The sequence below is a fragment of the Oncorhynchus masou genome, chromosome 5, assembly GCF_036934945.1.
Source record: "Oncorhynchus masou masou isolate Uvic2021 chromosome 5, UVic_Omas_1.1, whole genome shotgun sequence".
Lineage (NCBI taxonomy): Eukaryota > Metazoa > Chordata > Actinopteri > Salmoniformes > Salmonidae > Oncorhynchus > Oncorhynchus masou.
In genome coordinates this window covers 58,641,237-58,659,186 of record NC_088216.1, presented here as the reverse complement: position 1 = coordinate 58,659,186, position 17,950 = coordinate 58,641,237, and the positions used below count along the sequence as shown (strand labels likewise).

Genomic DNA, 17,950 nt, shown 5'->3' with positions numbered 1-17,950 from the left:
GTCAGTCTGTGACCCCCAAGGTTGTGTGTGTACCACATGGTATATATCAGTCCTATATGTCTGAGTGGTCAAACCAGTGATGAGGTTCAGTACCTCAAGCAGCTTGGCATGTCTCATAGTGGAGAGTGGAGAGATGTTGGGGAGGTGTTACCCCGCTTTCTCAGGTGTTTGTGGGCCAGCGACACACCTCCACTTGCACCTCTTCTTCCCTCCCTCTGCGCATCGCTCCCTCCCTCCTGGCCTAGATTCCCCCTCTCTCATGTTTTCTTGGGGCCTTTTGTCAGGCGTGTCATAGGATAGCAGGGCCCAGTCCCAGGGGCCCTCATACACACACAGGACAACGCAGTGCTAGCATTAGCCTAGCTCATGGATCTGCCTCACCGTGTGTGAACAGCAGCTCTCCTCCTCCCTCTAGCCATCATTCACAATGATATTTAGCACATGCTGCCTGTTATAGAAGCACTGATATCAATTCTTAAAATGAGAACCAGAACACTCTCTCTCTCACTCTCTCTCTCTCTCTCTCTCTCTCTCTCTCTCTCTCTCTCTCTCTCTCTCTCTCTTTTCTCTCTCTCTCCCTCACAATGGGAATAAAAGGAGTGATTGTTTGGAGACGAGAAAGATTAATTTGTCTGCTTCTGACAGGAGAAGGGAGCTGTCCTAGGTGGTGGTTGGAGGGCATCCCACCTTTCACAGAGAATGAACCGTGTGTCCGCAAGTTCTTCCTCTGCTACTAAGGCCTTTCTGCTGTGTAACCAGGGGAAATAGGTGTGCAAGTGTGTGAATGTGTCTGTGCACGTGTGAATGTGTGTGCGCACATGAGTGTGTGTGAACGAGTGAGTGTGTGTGTGTGTGCCAGCTATTTTCCCTTTGGTCATAATAAACCCCCATAAGTGTTTCCTGTTATGTCTTTCTCTTCCTGTTTCGTTCCAGTTTGGGGACGCTAATGCTGTATTGAGAGGAGACAAAGCTACCTGCATGCCCCATGAAAGGCGCAGCTTTACATGATAATGGTCTCACAGTATTTGTATTGTGTCTGATTGTAGTGTTGGCATCTCTGTGCTACGATGATGCCCTGTGATCATCCCTGTTTCGTAAAGCCACAGTCTTGGGTGGAAGCAGCAGCCCCAGAACAGCTATGCCCTTTCTGTCACATGGTCTGTGTGTGTGTGTGTGTGTGTGTGTGTGTGTGTGTGTGTGTGTGTGTGTGTGTGTGTGTGTGTGTGTGTGTGTGTGTGTGTGTGTGTGTGTGTGTGTGTGTGTGTGTGTGTGTGTGTGTGTGTGTGTGCGTGTGTGTGCGTGCAGAAACCCAGATCCCACTGAGGTCCTTTAGCTCATGTCCCAGGTTAGGTCATTAGGACACCAGGGCACAGAGCTATTATAAGAGGTGACACTTCACACACTTCACTTTCTTACTCCTGACCTCAGGTAGCCTACTACCCTGACCCCTAACCCTTGTGCCATAGCTGTGCCACCCAGGTGATGCCGAGACAGCGGAACCTCTAGTATATTTAATGACTCAACATTAGTTTTACCAGTGGAGGTCATTCATTAATTTACATGCTTCTCTACTATGCTGTTGTTCCTACTTTCTACATCCAGCTATAATCTATATGGGCTCAAATGGTTTGGAAAACGCACAGCTTGGGAACACTCATTTACCACGAGTTATAGTCTGTGGTTTGTCTAGAGTTCTGTATCTTCACTTTGATGATGCATCTCCTTTACATCTGTTGTTTTGCCAAATGTTGGCATCTCAGGAAGTTGAGGGGGGATGTATTTTTTCTCTGTCTTCTTCTAAGTGGATAGCCCCCCACCCCACCCCCACCCCCACCCCCCTCAACCCCAGCCCACCAAAACGGACCATGGGCTGAACTGGAACAAGCTGCTTCCTCTTTCATCTTCTTTATCTCCATCTCTCCTTCAACTGGTCCCTCTGAAGTCCAGCCTGGCCCGGCTTTTGATTCTATTAATTGAGTTTGGTGGAAAAACAAATGGAGGAGGAGGAGGTATGTAGGGGAGAGGAGGCGAGGGGGTCCAGTAAACCTTGAAGGCCACTTATTTAGGAGGTCCACCCGCTCCTATCGTCTCTCTACCCTCTTCCCCCATCTCCTCCTCCACCCTAGCCCTCCTAGTGATTCACCCTGCCATTCGACTCTCTATCGCTCAAGTCTGCTTTTCATCTCTCCTTCTTTACGGCCGAGGTGTCTTTGTTTTGCTGTGACATATTTTTGCGGGGAGTCGTGACACTTTAAAAGGATCAGTAAATATGTCTGTGTGTGTAGAGCGGGAGGGTCTGGCAGAATGACAGTGTAAGTGCTTCCAGGGTGAGAGGTCAAGGAGGTTGGGAGGGGAGGGACGGAGGAGGGGGCTGATTCAGGGGCTCGCACTCAGGATGACCCCTGTGGTGTGCTGTCTGAGACCCTGGTCCTGTAGCCCTGAGGGCAAATTTTATTTCACAGAACTCCAGACAAACCACAGACTATAACTTGTAGTAAATGAGTGTTCCCAAGCAGTACGTTCTCCAAACCATTTGAACCCATATAGATTATAGCTGGATGTAGAACGTAGGAACAACCCGTCCGTGGCCCATGTGGCTTTCATAAGGGTCCTGACAGACACAGACACACTCTTATTCTGTTTCTGTGTGCTGACTGGAAGGCTGAGATCCAACATGGCTCCCAGGGTCATAGGCAAGATAGCATCATGGTACTGTCTGAGGAGAGAGGACCCTTATTACACAATGAGTTCAGCGAGTCTTTTCACTGAACAGATGCTGCCGGTTGAGTATCAGTGTAGATATATGTAACATATGGTTCAAACCGCTCCGATTCTGTCAACATTGTATGTCTCAAATGTTTGGGGCACAGCAAGTTAATTAGAGAATGGATATCAGTTGATGAGTCTGATAGACTGTGATCCACTGAGGATCAGCACAACGTGTTCTCTAAGAAACATGTCTCTCTTTGGAGAGAAATCTCAAGCAGGTATTCATTACGTTGGAAAGCTCTTTGGGTGCATCATGTGTTATGACACCTGCTGCATTCATCTATCCAGTTGGTAGATGGAGATCAGTGGTAGGTTGCTTCTGTGTCATGTTAGGTCTTTGGATTTTCCAAATGTTCACATACTGGTCTTATGGCATTAATATACATGCTATTATAAATATGAATATACATGACAGATGTAAAGAGATGTGAACGAATGGAAATATGGACACTGTGTAGGGGCTATACTCAGGGCCGGCTCCAGGCATAAGTGACATAAGCGGTCACTTAGGGCACGCTGCCACTATGGGGGCCCTCTTAATTGTTTTACTCCATTAATCGCATTTCCATTTCTTCACCGCAAAGGCCCTTTTAAGCGCACTCGTTTCCGCACGGACCCTTTTAAGCACAACACACAACAGTCAGTGCGCACTCGATTTCGGTATCGCTGTCTGTCTCTATTGTGGTGCTCTATACACAAAGTGCTGAAGGAAAACGTACAGAACGTTCCACCATAAACACATTCCAAGGTGTTTATTTAGATAAACAGCAGAAATATAATTTGTACAGAAGAGCTAGCTAGTTATGTTAATGTTAGCTGGCTAGCTAACCAAAATAATGTTTACAATGCCATGGCTGAATGCCTCTTGATTCAACTGACTTCCCATAATGATTTTAATCAGAACAGGACATCCATTCCATTTAGCTACTGTTTTTGTTGTAGTTCTCAGGTCAAAAGATTTAAGCAAATGATCCCAATTATAGTAGTAGCAGCTTGTGTCTAGTTAGTTAAGCAGTTTTCTTTCTCAGGAAATCAGCTTTAAAACTGCAAAAACGTCTCTACTCCCCATGGAAAAATGTGTGGATTTGCAAGAAATTAACTGTAAAACTAATACATTTCTCTACGCAGTCAAGAGGGAGTCCACTAAAATCTTGCTTAGGGCCCCCAGAAGTGTAGGGCCGGCTCTGCCCTTACTGCTTTGGCACAAAGCGAAATCACTTGTTACCCAAACATTCCCATTCCCATTTTATGCTATATGGCAGTGATCATCAACTAGATTCAGCCGCGGAACTATTTATTGAGCGGATGGTCAGGAGGCCGGAACATAATTACAAATAATTTGTAAACTGCAAATCAACCACAAGAAGCCCAAACAGATGTAATATTTGACAAAAACATCATCATTTCAAAACGTGCTTACATTTGTATACGATCACATATCTCTATATTATGCATGGCAATACTGTGGAAAAGATCACTTAGAGCTGATTTGCTGGTGTTTATAGTATTTTGTCCAACAATAAAATAACCTGCAGGCAGCCAGTTGGGGAAACCTGCTATTCGGTGTGTGTGTGTGTGTGTGTGTGTGTGTGTGTGTGTGTGTGTGTGTGTGTGTGTGTGTGTGTGTGTGTGTGTGTGTGTGTGTGTGTGTGTGTGTGTGTGTGTGTGTGTGTGTGTGTGTGTGTGTGTGTGTGTGTGTGTGTGTGTGTGTGTGTGGGGGGGGAAATACGTCTCAGAGAAGTCTCATTCATGTTTACAAGTTTTCTTTATTATCATCAGTACGTAATGGCATCCAGATTGTCAGGTTATAATTGTTTTGGACAGGTAATAAAGAGCAGGTGTGTGGTTTTCTATCTGCTAAGTAGAAAGGCAGCAAATCAAAACTGTGCTGTGGCACAGAGACACACATCACAGAGAAACCAAGAGGTACAGGCTACTGCTCATCACCATGGCAACGCTGATGGAACAGGAGAGGCCGAGGTAATGTAGAACAGGACAAAGTTCAAAAAGACTATTCCAAACATAGAAATAGGATTGATAGAACATATATGTTGCTCGTTTTAATGTGTAAATCAGTTTATTATTCCAACAATAGCATCAGATTTTCTGTATGAAGTATCCAATGTGGCAGCAGAAATGGCAAATACTGGGTATCTGTTTTATTCAATCTATTTCTCTGCTCTGTGTATCTCTCTCTCTGTCTCCTTGCTGAAGGTTTTAAACACACAGTCCTCTCATTCACTAGGGGTTCATGTGAAGAGGGAGCAGTTGACAGAATTAAACTTGATTCCTTTATTTTCATTAGGAGGAAATGTTTAACAGCTCAGAGAAAGCGCTTCAGCTAAAAATAGATTTATAATGATAGAAATGGTGATAACAATATTCATAATGTTTCAGGTGAAAGAAAAAGGCAAAAGGCAGTGAAAATAAATTATCTGGATAACAATAATAACAACAATAATAATAATACCATTAATAATATACAGTTTCAAATTAAGCTTTATAAACGTATTTTTTTTTTACTTGTTTCTTTTTTTGTTGTTGTAATGTCCATTAAAAATAGTAGAAGTCCATGAGCAGAAATCCAGCATATATTTATTAAATGGTGTGAAGGGAATTGCTCTGTCTTCGCCCCAAAGTTGTCTTCACCACCCTCGTATCTCACACATTTACAATATTCACAGTTACTTCAGACTTGCTCGGCACATACCACTGCAGCAGGACGGGGGCGAGGTGGGAGGGGACGGTATATACATGGGGATGGGTGGAGGTGAGGTGTAGTCTATCTCTGGTCTAAGAAGGTACCTAATAGAGAGTAAAATAGCCCCGCCCCGACCCCACCCCACCCATCAGTGGATGCTGCCTGGTTCCCCCATACCCCACGTACCCTTTACATTCTCTCTATACAGCAAGACAATCAAGATAGACACACCAAATGCATGTCTTTAACATTATACACATTGTCCTCAAGCAAGAGGCCTATAAGACCCTCAACCCCCATTAGAAAACGGAACAATCTTCACATCCCCTGTGCCTCCCCATCCTCCCCAGCTCAGCCCATGGCGGTAACCATGTTGGAGTGGTGGGGGTGGCCAAAGGAGGGGTGTATGGGTGTGGGGGTGGGCAGCATGTGTCCGGCGTGGCTAAAAGGGGGCAGGTGGCCCATGTGGGTCATGTGTCCAGCCAGGGAGGAAGCACTGAAAGGAGAGGACTTCTCGTGCATGCACTTAGAGAGCTCCTCGTAACCGTCGTTGCCCCTCCTGCCCTTCTTGGACTTGTTGGACATCTTGCGGTTGCGTGTCTGGATCCCTTCCTTCTTCATGGTCAGAGGTCGGTTCACCTGTAGGGAGAAAGAGATGGAGGGAGAGATGAGTGACCGGGTTAGGAGGGTTTATAATCAACTTAATTTGTTTGAATTGAATGGACTACGTACAGGAATAACCATATCTAGATACAGTTATTTGTCTTTTTTTCTAAAGAAATGTAACAATACAAATGAAATGCAGAAACAGTACGCAGCTTACTCCCTAAAACCAAGGCCATATTCAATGTAATACATGGCAATGCACCAAGACTTAACCTTCAACAGTTATGCCTCATTTGAACAGACGCAGTTGGTCTGTCTGAATAACAGTCCCACCATTGTGAGTCTCAAGGGGATGACGCCTACCATGGAAACAATAAAGCACAAAGAAAGAAAACACCAACAGGGCCCAGTGTGTCTGAGAGGCCAAGCTCTGCATCCATCTCTCCCTCCTTCCCTCCATCCCTTTCTCCCTATCCCTCTTATCCTTTTACAATCAGTGCAAACTTTTCGTCTTCCTGACCTGGCTGGCTGTGTGTGTGTAAGGGCTGGTCAGGCTGTGTGTGTGTAAGGGCTGGTCAGGCTGTGTGTGGGTAAGGGCTGGTCAGGCTGCGTGTGGGTAAGGGCTGGTCAGGCTGTGTGTGTGTAAGGGCTGGTCAGACTGTGTGTGTGTAAGGGCTGGTCAGGCTGTGTGTGGGTAAGGGCTGGTCAGGCTGCGTGTGGGTAAGGGCTGGTCAGGCTGTGTGTGTGTAAGGGCTGGTCAGGCTGCGTGTGGGTAAGGGCTGGTCAGGCTGTGTGTGTGTAAGGGCTGGTCAGGCTGTGTGTGGGTAAGGGCTGGTCAGGCTGTGTGTGTGTAAGGGCTGGTCAGGCTGTGTGTGGGTAAGGGCTGGTCAGGCTGTGTGTGTGTAAGGGCTGGTCAGGCTGTGTGTGGGTAAGGGCTGGTCAGGCTGTGTGTGGGTAAGGGCTGGTCAGGCTGTGTGTGGGTAAGGGCTGGCTGGCTGCGTGTGGGTAAGGGCTGGTCAGGCTGCGTGTGGGTAAGGGCTGGTCAGGCTGTGTGTGTGTAAGGGCTGGTCAGGCTGTGTGTGTGTAAGGGCTGGTCAGGCTGTGTGTGGGTAAGGGCTGGCTGGCTGCGTGTGGGTAAGGGCTGGTCAGGCTGCGTGTGTGTAAGGGCTGGTCAGGCTGTGTGTGGGTAAGGGCTGGCTGGCTGCGTGTGGGTAAGGGCTGGTCAGGCTGCGTGTGTGTAAGGGCTGGTCAGGCTGTGTGTGGGTAAGGGCTGGCTGGCTGCGTGTGGGTAAGGGCTGGTCAGGCTGTGTGTGTGTAAGGGCTGGTCAGGCTGTGTGTGGGTAAGGGCTGGCTGGCTGCGTGTGGGTAAGGGCTGGTCAGGCTGCGTGTGGGTAAGGGCTGGTCAGGCTGCGTGTGGGTAAGGGCTGGTCAGGCTGCGTGTGTGGGTAAGGGCTGGTCAGGCTGCGTGTGTGTAAGGGCTGGTCAGGCTGCGTGTGGGTAAGGGCTGGTCAGGCTGCGTGTGGGTAAGGGCTGGTCAGGCTGCGTGTGGGTAAGGGCTGGTCAGGCTGCGTGTGGGTAAGGGCTGGTCAGGCTGCGTGTGGGTAAGGGCTGGTCAGGCTGCGTGTGGGTAAGGGCTGGTCAGGCTGCGTGTGGGTAAGGGCTGGTCAGGCTGCGTGTAGGTAAGGGCTGGTCAGGCTGCGTGTGGGTAAGGGCTGGTCAGGCTGTGTGTGGGTAAGGGCTGGTCAGGCTGCGTGTGGGTAAGGGCTGGTCAGGCTGCGTGTGGGTAAGGGCTGGTCAGGCTGCGTGTGGGTAAGGGCTGGTCAGGCTGCGTGTGGGTAAGGGCTGGTCAGGCTGTGTGTGGGTAAGGGCTGGTCAGGCTGTGTGTGGGTAAGGGCTGGTCAGGCTGTGTGTGGGTAAGGGCTGGTCAGGCTGCGTGTGGGTAAGGGCTGGTCAGGCTGCGTGTGGGTAAGGGCTGGTCAGGCTGCGTGTGGGTAAGGGCTGGTCAGGCTGCGTGTGGGTAAGGGCTGGTCAGGCTGCGTGTGGGTAAGGGCTGGTCAGGCTGCGTGTGGGTAAGGGCTGGTCAGGCTGCGTGTGGGTAAGGGCTGGTCAGGCTGCGTGTGGGTAAGGGCTGGTCAGGCTGTGTGTGGGTAAGGGCTGGTCAGGCTGTGTGTGGGTAAGGGCTGGTCAGGCTGTGTGTGGGTAAGGGCTGGTCAGGCTGTCAGCAGTGAAAGACTTACGTTGTGCAGCTTGTAGTAAAGGCCGCAGGCGTTGCACACGGGGTCTCCATTGCCGTTGCGCCTCCACAGTGTGGTGGTGGTGGTCTGACAGTTAGCACAACAGGTGCCGGCTCGTCTGGCCGCAGACTGGAGGGGAACATGAAGAAGGCCTTTATTCGACCACAACAGCACGGACACACAACACATGAAAGCATAGGTTGGGAATGACGTTAGTGCCGGGCGGTGTGTATAGTATTTGTATATCGGCTGCCAGGAGCCGAGAAAACATCATATTTCATGCTGTTTTAGATGGAAGTTGTTCCTTATAGTTATAGATTTGAATATGATATCAGATATGTATTCATATTGCGTGATAGTTTGATAGTTTATTGCAATGCGATTTAATAATGACGAAATTATGCAGTGAAAAGGTATCCAGTCTTTACATTCCCTGACAGAATATTGATCAAATACACCAAATAGTTGTATTGTTAGTGTATGAATTGGTCTCTATTAACCTAATAAATCAGGGGTTACTATAAAAGTCATGCTGAATAGATCATATAAGAAAGTAATGGGTTGTCTTTATTGGCTAGTTTTCTCCCAGCATGTGGAATGTTTTTAATTTCACAGACACAGTTGTACACTGATGAACACTGACTATCAAAGCTCTTCCTCTCAGATGCAAAGCATTGCTATTGAATAGAGATTAGGAAGCGAGGGGGCCATAGGGCAGCATGTGCGATCCCCTGTCATTACAGATGGATTCTTCACACTTAATATGAGACAGTTACACGCATAAAACGTACATATACCCCTTCAGCAAAATATGGTAATCTGAACCCTCAGTCAGAATAGTGCATGGGCCTACACACTTAAGGACAATAATAAAATACGGGTTAATGCAAAATACCTCGCTATTTGATTCAAGTAGAAATTGCGTCAAAATTGCCCTATATAAACAAACTTCGTAGTAAAGAAGTCTACAAGTCGAGGCTGGAGCCCTAGCCTTTGTCCCACAGGTAACAGGGCATAACCCCATTTATTTCACCTCCCCTGCGCGGCCTGCACGCCAGCCAGCCCTTACCCACACGCAGCCTGACCCTCTAGTTCTCCATTGCTTTTTTTCTGTACACATAAAGTGTCCTTAAATGTTGTACTAATCGCTTTGCTATATTCTATATATTGAGGACTGGCCTGCTTGACCACTGCTATGAAAAAAAGTAAGTGTACTAGCGCGCGACGAACGGAAACATGTGCTGGCCTCGCTTCCTTATCGGTACCGGCAGATATCCGGATAGGAAACGACTGGAAGGACCCTGCGCGAGTACTGAAAACACGCGAGCTGAAAAGTAGGCTACAAACGCACCGGCTACTGACTCAGGGAGAAAAACAACGACTGGATTTTTCAGACATTAGGACCAACGGGAAAATGATGAAACTTTAATACGTTTTTATTGCAGGTTTAAGCTATATTGATTGTGGTCCAGGGATATGCGTTGACCCTAAAATTCATAGTCTAGGCCTACATGGCGTTTCAGGTTTCAATGTAAAACCGCACAATCAAATGTTTCAGAAAAAATCTAAAAACGGGTCTCTAGACTCTAAATAGGCCTACAGCCCAAAATCAAACGGAGTCGCGTCGGTGATGCTTTTTGTATAGCCTGCATTGGATGATTCAGATCAGTGCAGTCTTCATGCTGTCGACTGAATGTCAATAGTCTGTCTGTATTTGCCTCAGCCATATCTCGAACATTCTCTTATCAAGATGCGCACAGGATTATATGATCTCTAGGATAGTCCTTAAACAAACGCAGTCAACATGAAATATGTAGGCCTAAATTATCTACTTATGTCTCAAGCATTAAATGCGTTCAATACTGTTATACGTAACCTTTGATTAATAGATTAATAATCTTATTATGCACCCTGAGACATTTGGGAACCAATTCGTAAATCATTTGAACAGGCGTACGCTAATTAGGCCGACATTCAAATTCCAAATATGAATTTGCAGAAAATAAGCCTACCCACTGGGCACCGACATAAATTCAAGGTCTATTCCACGTTGGTTTAATGTAACTTTATTGAAGTTTGCTTTAAAGCAATGTCTCTATTTCTGCAAACCCCCTATTTATTTATTCAAGAGGAGCGAGGAAAAAAATACTCTTAAAAAAAATCAACTTCGAGTAGTGAAATTAGCTCAACGAAACACATTTTTTATGGTTATTATTAAATTATGTTTTACATTATTTCTACCATTATAATTCTTATGAATATAATTATGAATAACATTATGATTATTATTATAATTATGCTATTGATGTATTAGTCCATATGCAAATAGGTTTAAGCCCGCAAACGGTAGCCCATTGTGGGCTATTCGAAATGTTACAGAAAATATTCAGATCATATCTTGAATCGAGAGATTTTGGCATTTATGCATATAATTTTTTAGGTCCTCATATATCTGTCAACAGGCCGTGGAGAATCCTATTTCTTTGTTTTTCGTATTTGATGCAAATCTATATCTCATTGGGTCATATCAATTCCCTCCATTGCAGTTTCAGAGGTGCCATCTTAATTGCGTGTTTGTTGTTGTTGAGACCAATGGTTTTAAAGTCTGGTTAGCTCAGGGCTATAAATAGTTACTGTTATATGAAAATAATAGATTTTAACATTTAATGCCAACACATTTTTATTTTATTTTTTGCAATCAATGGAGTCACCAGCACATTAAGTCTGGAAGGACTATTTTCAGTAATGACAACATTTACATAGTCCATTGAACTGCTGTGTAACTGGTCTATATTAGTCTGGATCTGACCTGGCTGCTGCCCTCTGAGGAAAACACAACATTGATGTTGAAATGAGTTCATGATGAGAAGTACACAATGTGATATCAGCCAAGCAGCAAGAAGGCCAGTCCAGTATATGGCTAAGCGAAAGGCAGAGAGATATCCATTTACAAGTATGTTGCACACCAGTCACCAAGATTCACTCGCAGAGAAAAGAAACACATTATTTTTCCTTTCTTCTGTTACCTATAAAGTGACTTAATAACACAAAGCGTGCAGAGCACCAGTCACTCATACAGCCTCCACAGCAGACAGTCACAGTGAGCTATATAGTGAGGGATGATAGAGAGGCCTATGCCGGCCCTGGTATCAGTAGCAGTATCAGAAGTAGCAGCAATAATGATAGCAGAAACAGCACAGATAGCCAGCACTCCGCTAACAGCCTGTGTAAAGGAGCACAAGGGTGAGTGGGAAACACAATTCCCGGAAACTGATTGGGAAAATATAACTTTCCTGGAATTATGTCCCTCCTCGCCCCTCTCCCCCTACCTTGTTCTTTTTTTTGCCCCCTCCCATCTCCGCCCTCCGTGTGTGCGTGTGTGTGTGTGCGTGCGTACTCACCAGTCTGCGTTTAGGCTTGATGAGGGGTCGGTTCTGACCGTTCATCTTATGGTAGAGTCCACAGGCGTTGCACAAGTAGTGGCCCGTACCATCCCGTCGCCACAGGGGGGTAGAGGTGGCTCCACAGTTGACACACTCACGCCCCTCTGAGCAGCATGCAGGTGGAGGGAGACCACAGGGACATTTATAAAATTAACCTGTTAACTCTAATGACACATTTATCATACCTAACAATTATGTAACCAAGTACATTTTTTTAAATGTTATGTTAATTAGTCTGTTAGGTGCACAGAAGCATGGGAAAAGTTTTAAGAATAAAATTTTTGTTTTTTATTTCTCTCTAGTTCTGTTCTTGAATTCCTGTTTATATGAAAAGGCTGCGTATTCTTGGTCTGAAGTTTGTGTGAAAGAGTGTGTGTTTAACCCTCTGCAGACTCTTGGAATAACAACATGGAAATGCTGCTGCCAGGCTTTATTCCGTTTGACCTGGTTAAGTTCCTCCCTGTCAGTTTTGGGTCAGTTTTGGGTCAGCTGGGACCCAGGCATGCTTCAGACAGGGGCACCCATACACCCACAATTAAATGTGGGCTGTCTCTCACGTTTCTCTACATTTAGCTGTGATTACAATGATTTTCCTCCCCATATATACAGTATGGTGAAAATTAACCTTTATTGCTGGGTTCCCCAACTGGTGGCCCGCGGGCCAAATTTGGCCCACGGGTGGTTTTATTTGGCCCCCAAAGTATTAAATAAATGTTGAAATAAATAAATGTTTGACACAAAAGACTGTAAAAACACAAGGAAATCTGCTCCAAGTGATTTTAATTAAAGACATCTGTTCCCAAGTATTCCCACGCATAATAGACAGACACTTGATCGTACACAAATGTAAGCAAGGTTTGAAATTATTTTTTTAGGCAAACATTATATCTGTTTGAGCTTATTGCGGTCAATTTGAAGTCTACAAATTATTTGCAATTATGTTCCCCCAACCATCCGCTAAAGAAATAATTGGCCCACGGCTGAATATAGTTGATGATCCCTGCTTTAGTGGGTGTGAGTCTGTGCGTGTGCGTACATGTGGCAAAGATGGTCTGATAATCAACATCTCCTTGTTCTTCTCTCAGCCTCATCAGCTCATCATTATATTGGCTAAACAGCCTGCTATAACTCACTTTAAATCGGAATTCTTAGGAATGATGACCATTCATTAAAGTGACCTAATCACAGTGCAAACTAAGGTAGTAATTTTGAAATATTTGTGCTGCCTATAATGTGGATCATATTGTCAGTCTAGACTAGGTAGAGGTAATACTAACATACTTGTGGGCCTTTGCCTCTGTTGGTGGCTCCACATAATGCTGAGTATGGGGAGCCAGAGAAGGAGGGAGAGAAAAAAGAGGGAGACTGAGATGGAGAGAGAGAGGAAGGGGGCCTGGATTAGGGTTAGTCAAACAGGAAGTGCCTCTAAGGTATGCATGAGCAGGGACTCCACCAGAATAGTGTGATGCTGTAGAGTTCTGTGGTCCTGCAAGCCACCAATACTGGACATCCCCACGAAGAAAAACTCCTAGTAACCGGACAGTCTATTCCTTCATGTCAGGGAGAGCCCCTAAGACATAAATATATCAGTGAGGAGGTTCCACTTCCAATCACCTATCTGGGTGTTCATGATGGAAGTTGTGCCTCTGTCTTACAATGACCATAATAGCACACTGACAGATGAGGGTTTTATTTTTAGGACTACTCTTGGGGTTTATGTTGAGACATCTAATCCTTAGTTGTGCAATATGGTGAATTGATTTTTTGTTGGTGCTTTCTTTCTATAACAAATTAATACTGGTGCTCAGTAAAAGGGAGCCGGTTATAAGATAGGGGGCTGCTTGAAGGCAATTAGCTCTGCCTACAGTCATCAAATGTCAACCTCGACAATGCTGTATTATGTAACAAAGAAACGGCTGATTGTAAATACTGAGTTTTTCTGGCCCAAATGCTCGAGTGGATCTTCTTTTCACACCTCCGGGGCTGTATCCAGTTCACCGTTCTCAAGGGCGTGCCAGCTCGAGCGTAATTGAGTCGCGGTTTACAAAAGAGGATAATAAACGTGTCAGCCGAAGCGGGCCCGCGCTCAGCCGAACTTCAGGGCTTGGGTGTGTGCGTGAAGCGAGGCAGTACGCATTGCCTGTCTTTTTTAACCATATAAAGTAGCCTGGACAAATGTATATTACTCAGGCCTGGGACACTGGGATCGTTTTATTTCTTCACAGCTTACAATACGCATTGTTTCTTATAATCATTAGTCTAAGCCTACATTATAATTGCATTAGGCCTATGTTGATATTACCGATTTGTACAAAACAAAATGCAGAATGGATATGACCAGTTGACATAATAAAGAGGAAACCGTATGCCTGCTGTTTAAAAACGTGGCTGCATAAATTAGGCCAGAAAAAGTCGTCGAAGAGGACACAGCATAGCATAACCTCATACCACCTCTTACTGTTGTATCTGTCCACCCCCACACCGTAACAAATAAACAGTTACTGTTAACCTGTTATGTATATTAATTAGTCTATTTATTATAGTTAACCATAATAAATGTGTGTGTCCTCTTGGGGATGAAAATAGATTTTGAGATAACATTCTCGATCCATAGGCGAAGCAAAGTAATTCACATACAGGATTACTATTATGTGGATATCACTGCTTTAGGTGCATGTACATGTGTGTAGGGGCCTTGTTGCGACGAAAGACACCGGTGTGTGTGTGAAAAGAGCTATGAAAGGAGTTATGACAACATACATGCACGATGTAACCTCAGCCCAATTATTCCATGCACACTACTCCTACTTCCACGTCAAGGCAAATTATGATGATATTGCATATTGTCATCCCATTTTGTCGTATTTTCTAAGGACTGGTTGGTAACGGAGTAAATCAAATTCCATTAAACTGGGAGTTTTGAAAATGCGATGGACGTTTCATTCAACTTTTTTTTTTACCCGTCTTATAGAATAGCCTACATTGGGGAATATTTACGCATGCATTTAAACACAGGCCGTAATATATACATTCTTCAAAATATACATACAAATTCTAGCCTAGCTATTACATATTTGTATTTTTATTTAGGCTATATTTATTATCTACAAGGTATCTTATATTGTTTGGTCTAAATATGAACTCCGTTTTTGTTTTTAGTTTAAACGGTGTTCAGTTTGTTGAGTGCATGGCTGTAATTCAATACACGGTCATAGTATTCTGGTTTTAATATAGGCTATTTGTTTTCTAACTCAGTTATGGATTTAGATAAAACAAAACTGTTATAATACTAAGATAGCTTAAATATAGCCTATAAAGCCTATATCCAATAACATAATTTCAGTGTGTTCTGTCATAATAATAACAATATAAAATTATTATTTCATCATCATTTTACTCTGTAGCACAAACATTTGTAACACATTTTCGAGATAAGATGAGACTCACCTGAGCACGACCGAGTTTTGCTTTTACATTTCGGGGTGAAGCTGGAGGATGATCCTCCGAGCAGGCTGCCGGGGTGGAAGAGACTGCCCCCGTAGTCATGCGCTGCCGGGAGAGAGTATGTGGGGTAGGTCGGTATGGGGTGGTGGGTGGATGGGGTCTGTGCGCTCATTGAGGCCAGGCTGCTCCGGAGAGGACTGGAACCCTCCATTTTCATGCCTTCAGAAATTGACATTTGATACTTGATAGAATCTTTCTCGTCCATTCTCTGGGTAGAGGATGAGGGTGAGGCGGCCCCGAGGTCTGGGGACACATCTTTCGGCGGGGTAGGGGGAAAACTGTAGAGATGTGGACTCGAATGGGACGCTGGTGTTAACGAGGATGCCGAGGCCGTGCTGGCGTTGCTGCTGCAGGGGTATAGGCCACCATGAGCCCCGGAGCCTGAGGCGTGTAGCCCGGTCTTGCTGAAGTGGCTGACCGCCCATGCGTTGTGATGGTGGGCCGCTGAGAGGGCTGCTTTGCCGGGCTCTAGCCATGAAATCCCCGGGCTATGCAGGAGATGTGGCCGGCAGACCTGACCCCCAGCGAAGCGAGCTGTAAGAATAGTAGAATAATATGTTCATAGATGGAATACACAAACCAGCTAATGATGTTACAACTCTCATTGATGATGTGATGCTATAGGATTACAGAAAGTTGGGACACCGAAGTCCTTAACCTGTTGACGCAGCATACTTAAAGGAATTATTCGATTCGCGAGGGGCACAAAAAACGCAGTTGGCAGGTATTCAGACAAAACCACAGAAACTATAACCGCAGAAATATATTTTCTCGTTTTGAGTCATCTTGATATTTTATAGTCAGTGTTAAAGTTTTAGCAAAGACATGCATGGGGTCTGGTAAGTGCACTGGAACCAAGCACTAATACATGACACCCTTTCAGCTATGTATTATTACATCGTTTCTCACTCCTTGTTTATCTGACTAGTTCCTCAGTCAAGAAGGGTAAATTACATTTATTTTACTATAATTTCCTTATTTTTGTCATCGGCTGAACTGCTCTCGTGTCCACAACTTTTAATGGTCTCATCCACTGCCTTACATTTTTGTTCTCCCATGCAAATTCAACTTTATAGCATGCTCTCTATCAGACATTTCTGCAATTTCAACTAGTAGGCCTATCAAACCGATGCATTTAAACCCACCCACGTCAATGGGTAAATAAACCTGTGCGGATTGTTTATTGCTTTGAGAAAATACATGAATAGCCTATGCCCACGATAATTCCTACTTTATCCTGATAATTAAGTTGTTTAGGAAAGTGAATGTGAGGTCTTACCGTGAGCTTGACTGTAGGACACTCTGGCCCGTGCATGAGCGGAGTTGTGGTAGTACGGGTTTCCCTGCGAGTCAAGATGGTTGAAGAAAACATCCACCTCGTCCGGGGGCAGAAGCTGCGCGGTGGGCTCCATGTAGTTATGCGAAAGGCCGGGGTGGTGAGAATCCGGGTGTTGGCCGTTCAGCACGGCGTGGTGGTGCATCCACCGAGGTGGATCAGTCGCTATATCCATGTCTGTGTGGATCTCTCCGTGTTGGGCAAACAGGGTGAAAAGAGAAGAGGGGCCTCTCTAGAGAGAGGACAACGTGTTCCTGAACCTTACTCTCTCCGCCTTGTCTTAAAAAAATTAGCCTCCCTCTCCTGATCAAATGTCCTCCTATTGTGGAAAACAGAACAGAAATGTGTAGAGAATTTTCGCTCGTCAATCTCCTAGAAATCGGTCTTCACTAGTAGTCCGATGAGATCCTCTTGCCTCTCCTTCTTCAACAGGCATCGGGTTTGACACTGGACACCTGTAATACAACCAAAAATAGGATGTTCATATTTCAGAGGCATTTACAAGGTGTTACGTGTTTTTTTCTTTGTATGCCTGTCCTGTCCGAAGAGAATAATTCGGGGAGGCTGCTTCTTTTTTATGTACGATTTGTAAGTGATGTATGTAAAGGTGCAACATAAGATAAACACCTCGAATCACTCGTCCCCACCCACTCCCATTCCGAGGAACCTGAAATCATCAACCCATCCTCACCGTAACGCGCACAGATAAGTACTTTTGAACTCATGCATACTCTCCATATAGGCTAGTAAACTAATCATCGTCAGTACACACAGAACAAACTGTTAAAATTCTTACAGAGCGGAAGAAGTCATTTGTTTTTTTCACACAATTTTGGAGAAGAAAATAATATATATTTTATGCAAATACCTTGTCTGTCTCAGGCTTGGTTATTCCGATTTCAAGCCCCTTTGGTAGAATTCTCCTCCAGTTAGCAAGTATATTTTCCTTTCTTGTATTGACTCAATTTATACGGCATATGTTTGGTCTATTTTTCCTTGGTTTTGGTGTAGGGTTATTTGCTGCGTAAACTCCGATGGAGACGGATAGGCCTTTAGCGACTTGCAGCTGTAGGAACTGTCAGCACTGGCGCCAGTGAATTCCATGTCATGTGCGCAGGGGCGGGGTCTTGACTTCAGCGTTGATCCCGCGACAGCCAATTGGATTCTGCCTTTGCCAATTCTGACAACTGCCTCTGCAGAATCACCATGCCATTCGCCTCTCCATCCCAAGCACCAGCGAGCGGACAGCCCGGCCCCTGTATGCTTGTCTCATCCCAGAACGTATTAATCAACAGCGTCACCTTATTAGTTAAGCAGCCCCGGGCCACCACCCACAACAATGCTTTCTCAACCAGGG

General features: G+C 45.2%; 1 protein-coding gene across 3 annotated transcripts; it reads right to left on the bottom strand.

Annotated features, from left to right (window-relative positions):
- Positions 1 to 4,515: 4,515 nt before the first annotated feature.
- On the bottom strand, positions 4,516 to 17,691 carry LOC135539962 (GATA-binding factor 2-like). 3 transcript variants are annotated; one of them, XM_064966239.1, is made up of 6 exons: positions 17,462 to 17,691; positions 16,537 to 17,048; positions 15,201 to 15,791; positions 11,712 to 11,866; positions 8,314 to 8,439; positions 4,516 to 6,109 (listed from the first exon to the last, which is right to left on the bottom strand). In XM_064966239.1, exons 2-6 carry the CDS (start codon positions 16,766 to 16,768, stop codon positions 5,822 to 5,824), a joined length of 1,392 nt encoding a protein of 463 aa, XP_064822311.1. In that variant the 5' UTR covers positions 16,769 to 17,048; positions 17,462 to 17,691; the 3' UTR covers positions 4,516 to 5,821. The 3 variants fall into 3 exon arrangements, with proteins under 3 accessions (XP_064822311.1, XP_064822310.1, XP_064822312.1); XM_064966238.1 differs by having other exon boundaries at positions 11,712 to 11,870; positions 15,202 to 15,791; XM_064966240.1 differs by having other exon boundaries at positions 11,712 to 11,857; positions 17,462 to 17,690.
- Positions 17,692 to 17,950: the final 259 nt, after the last annotated feature.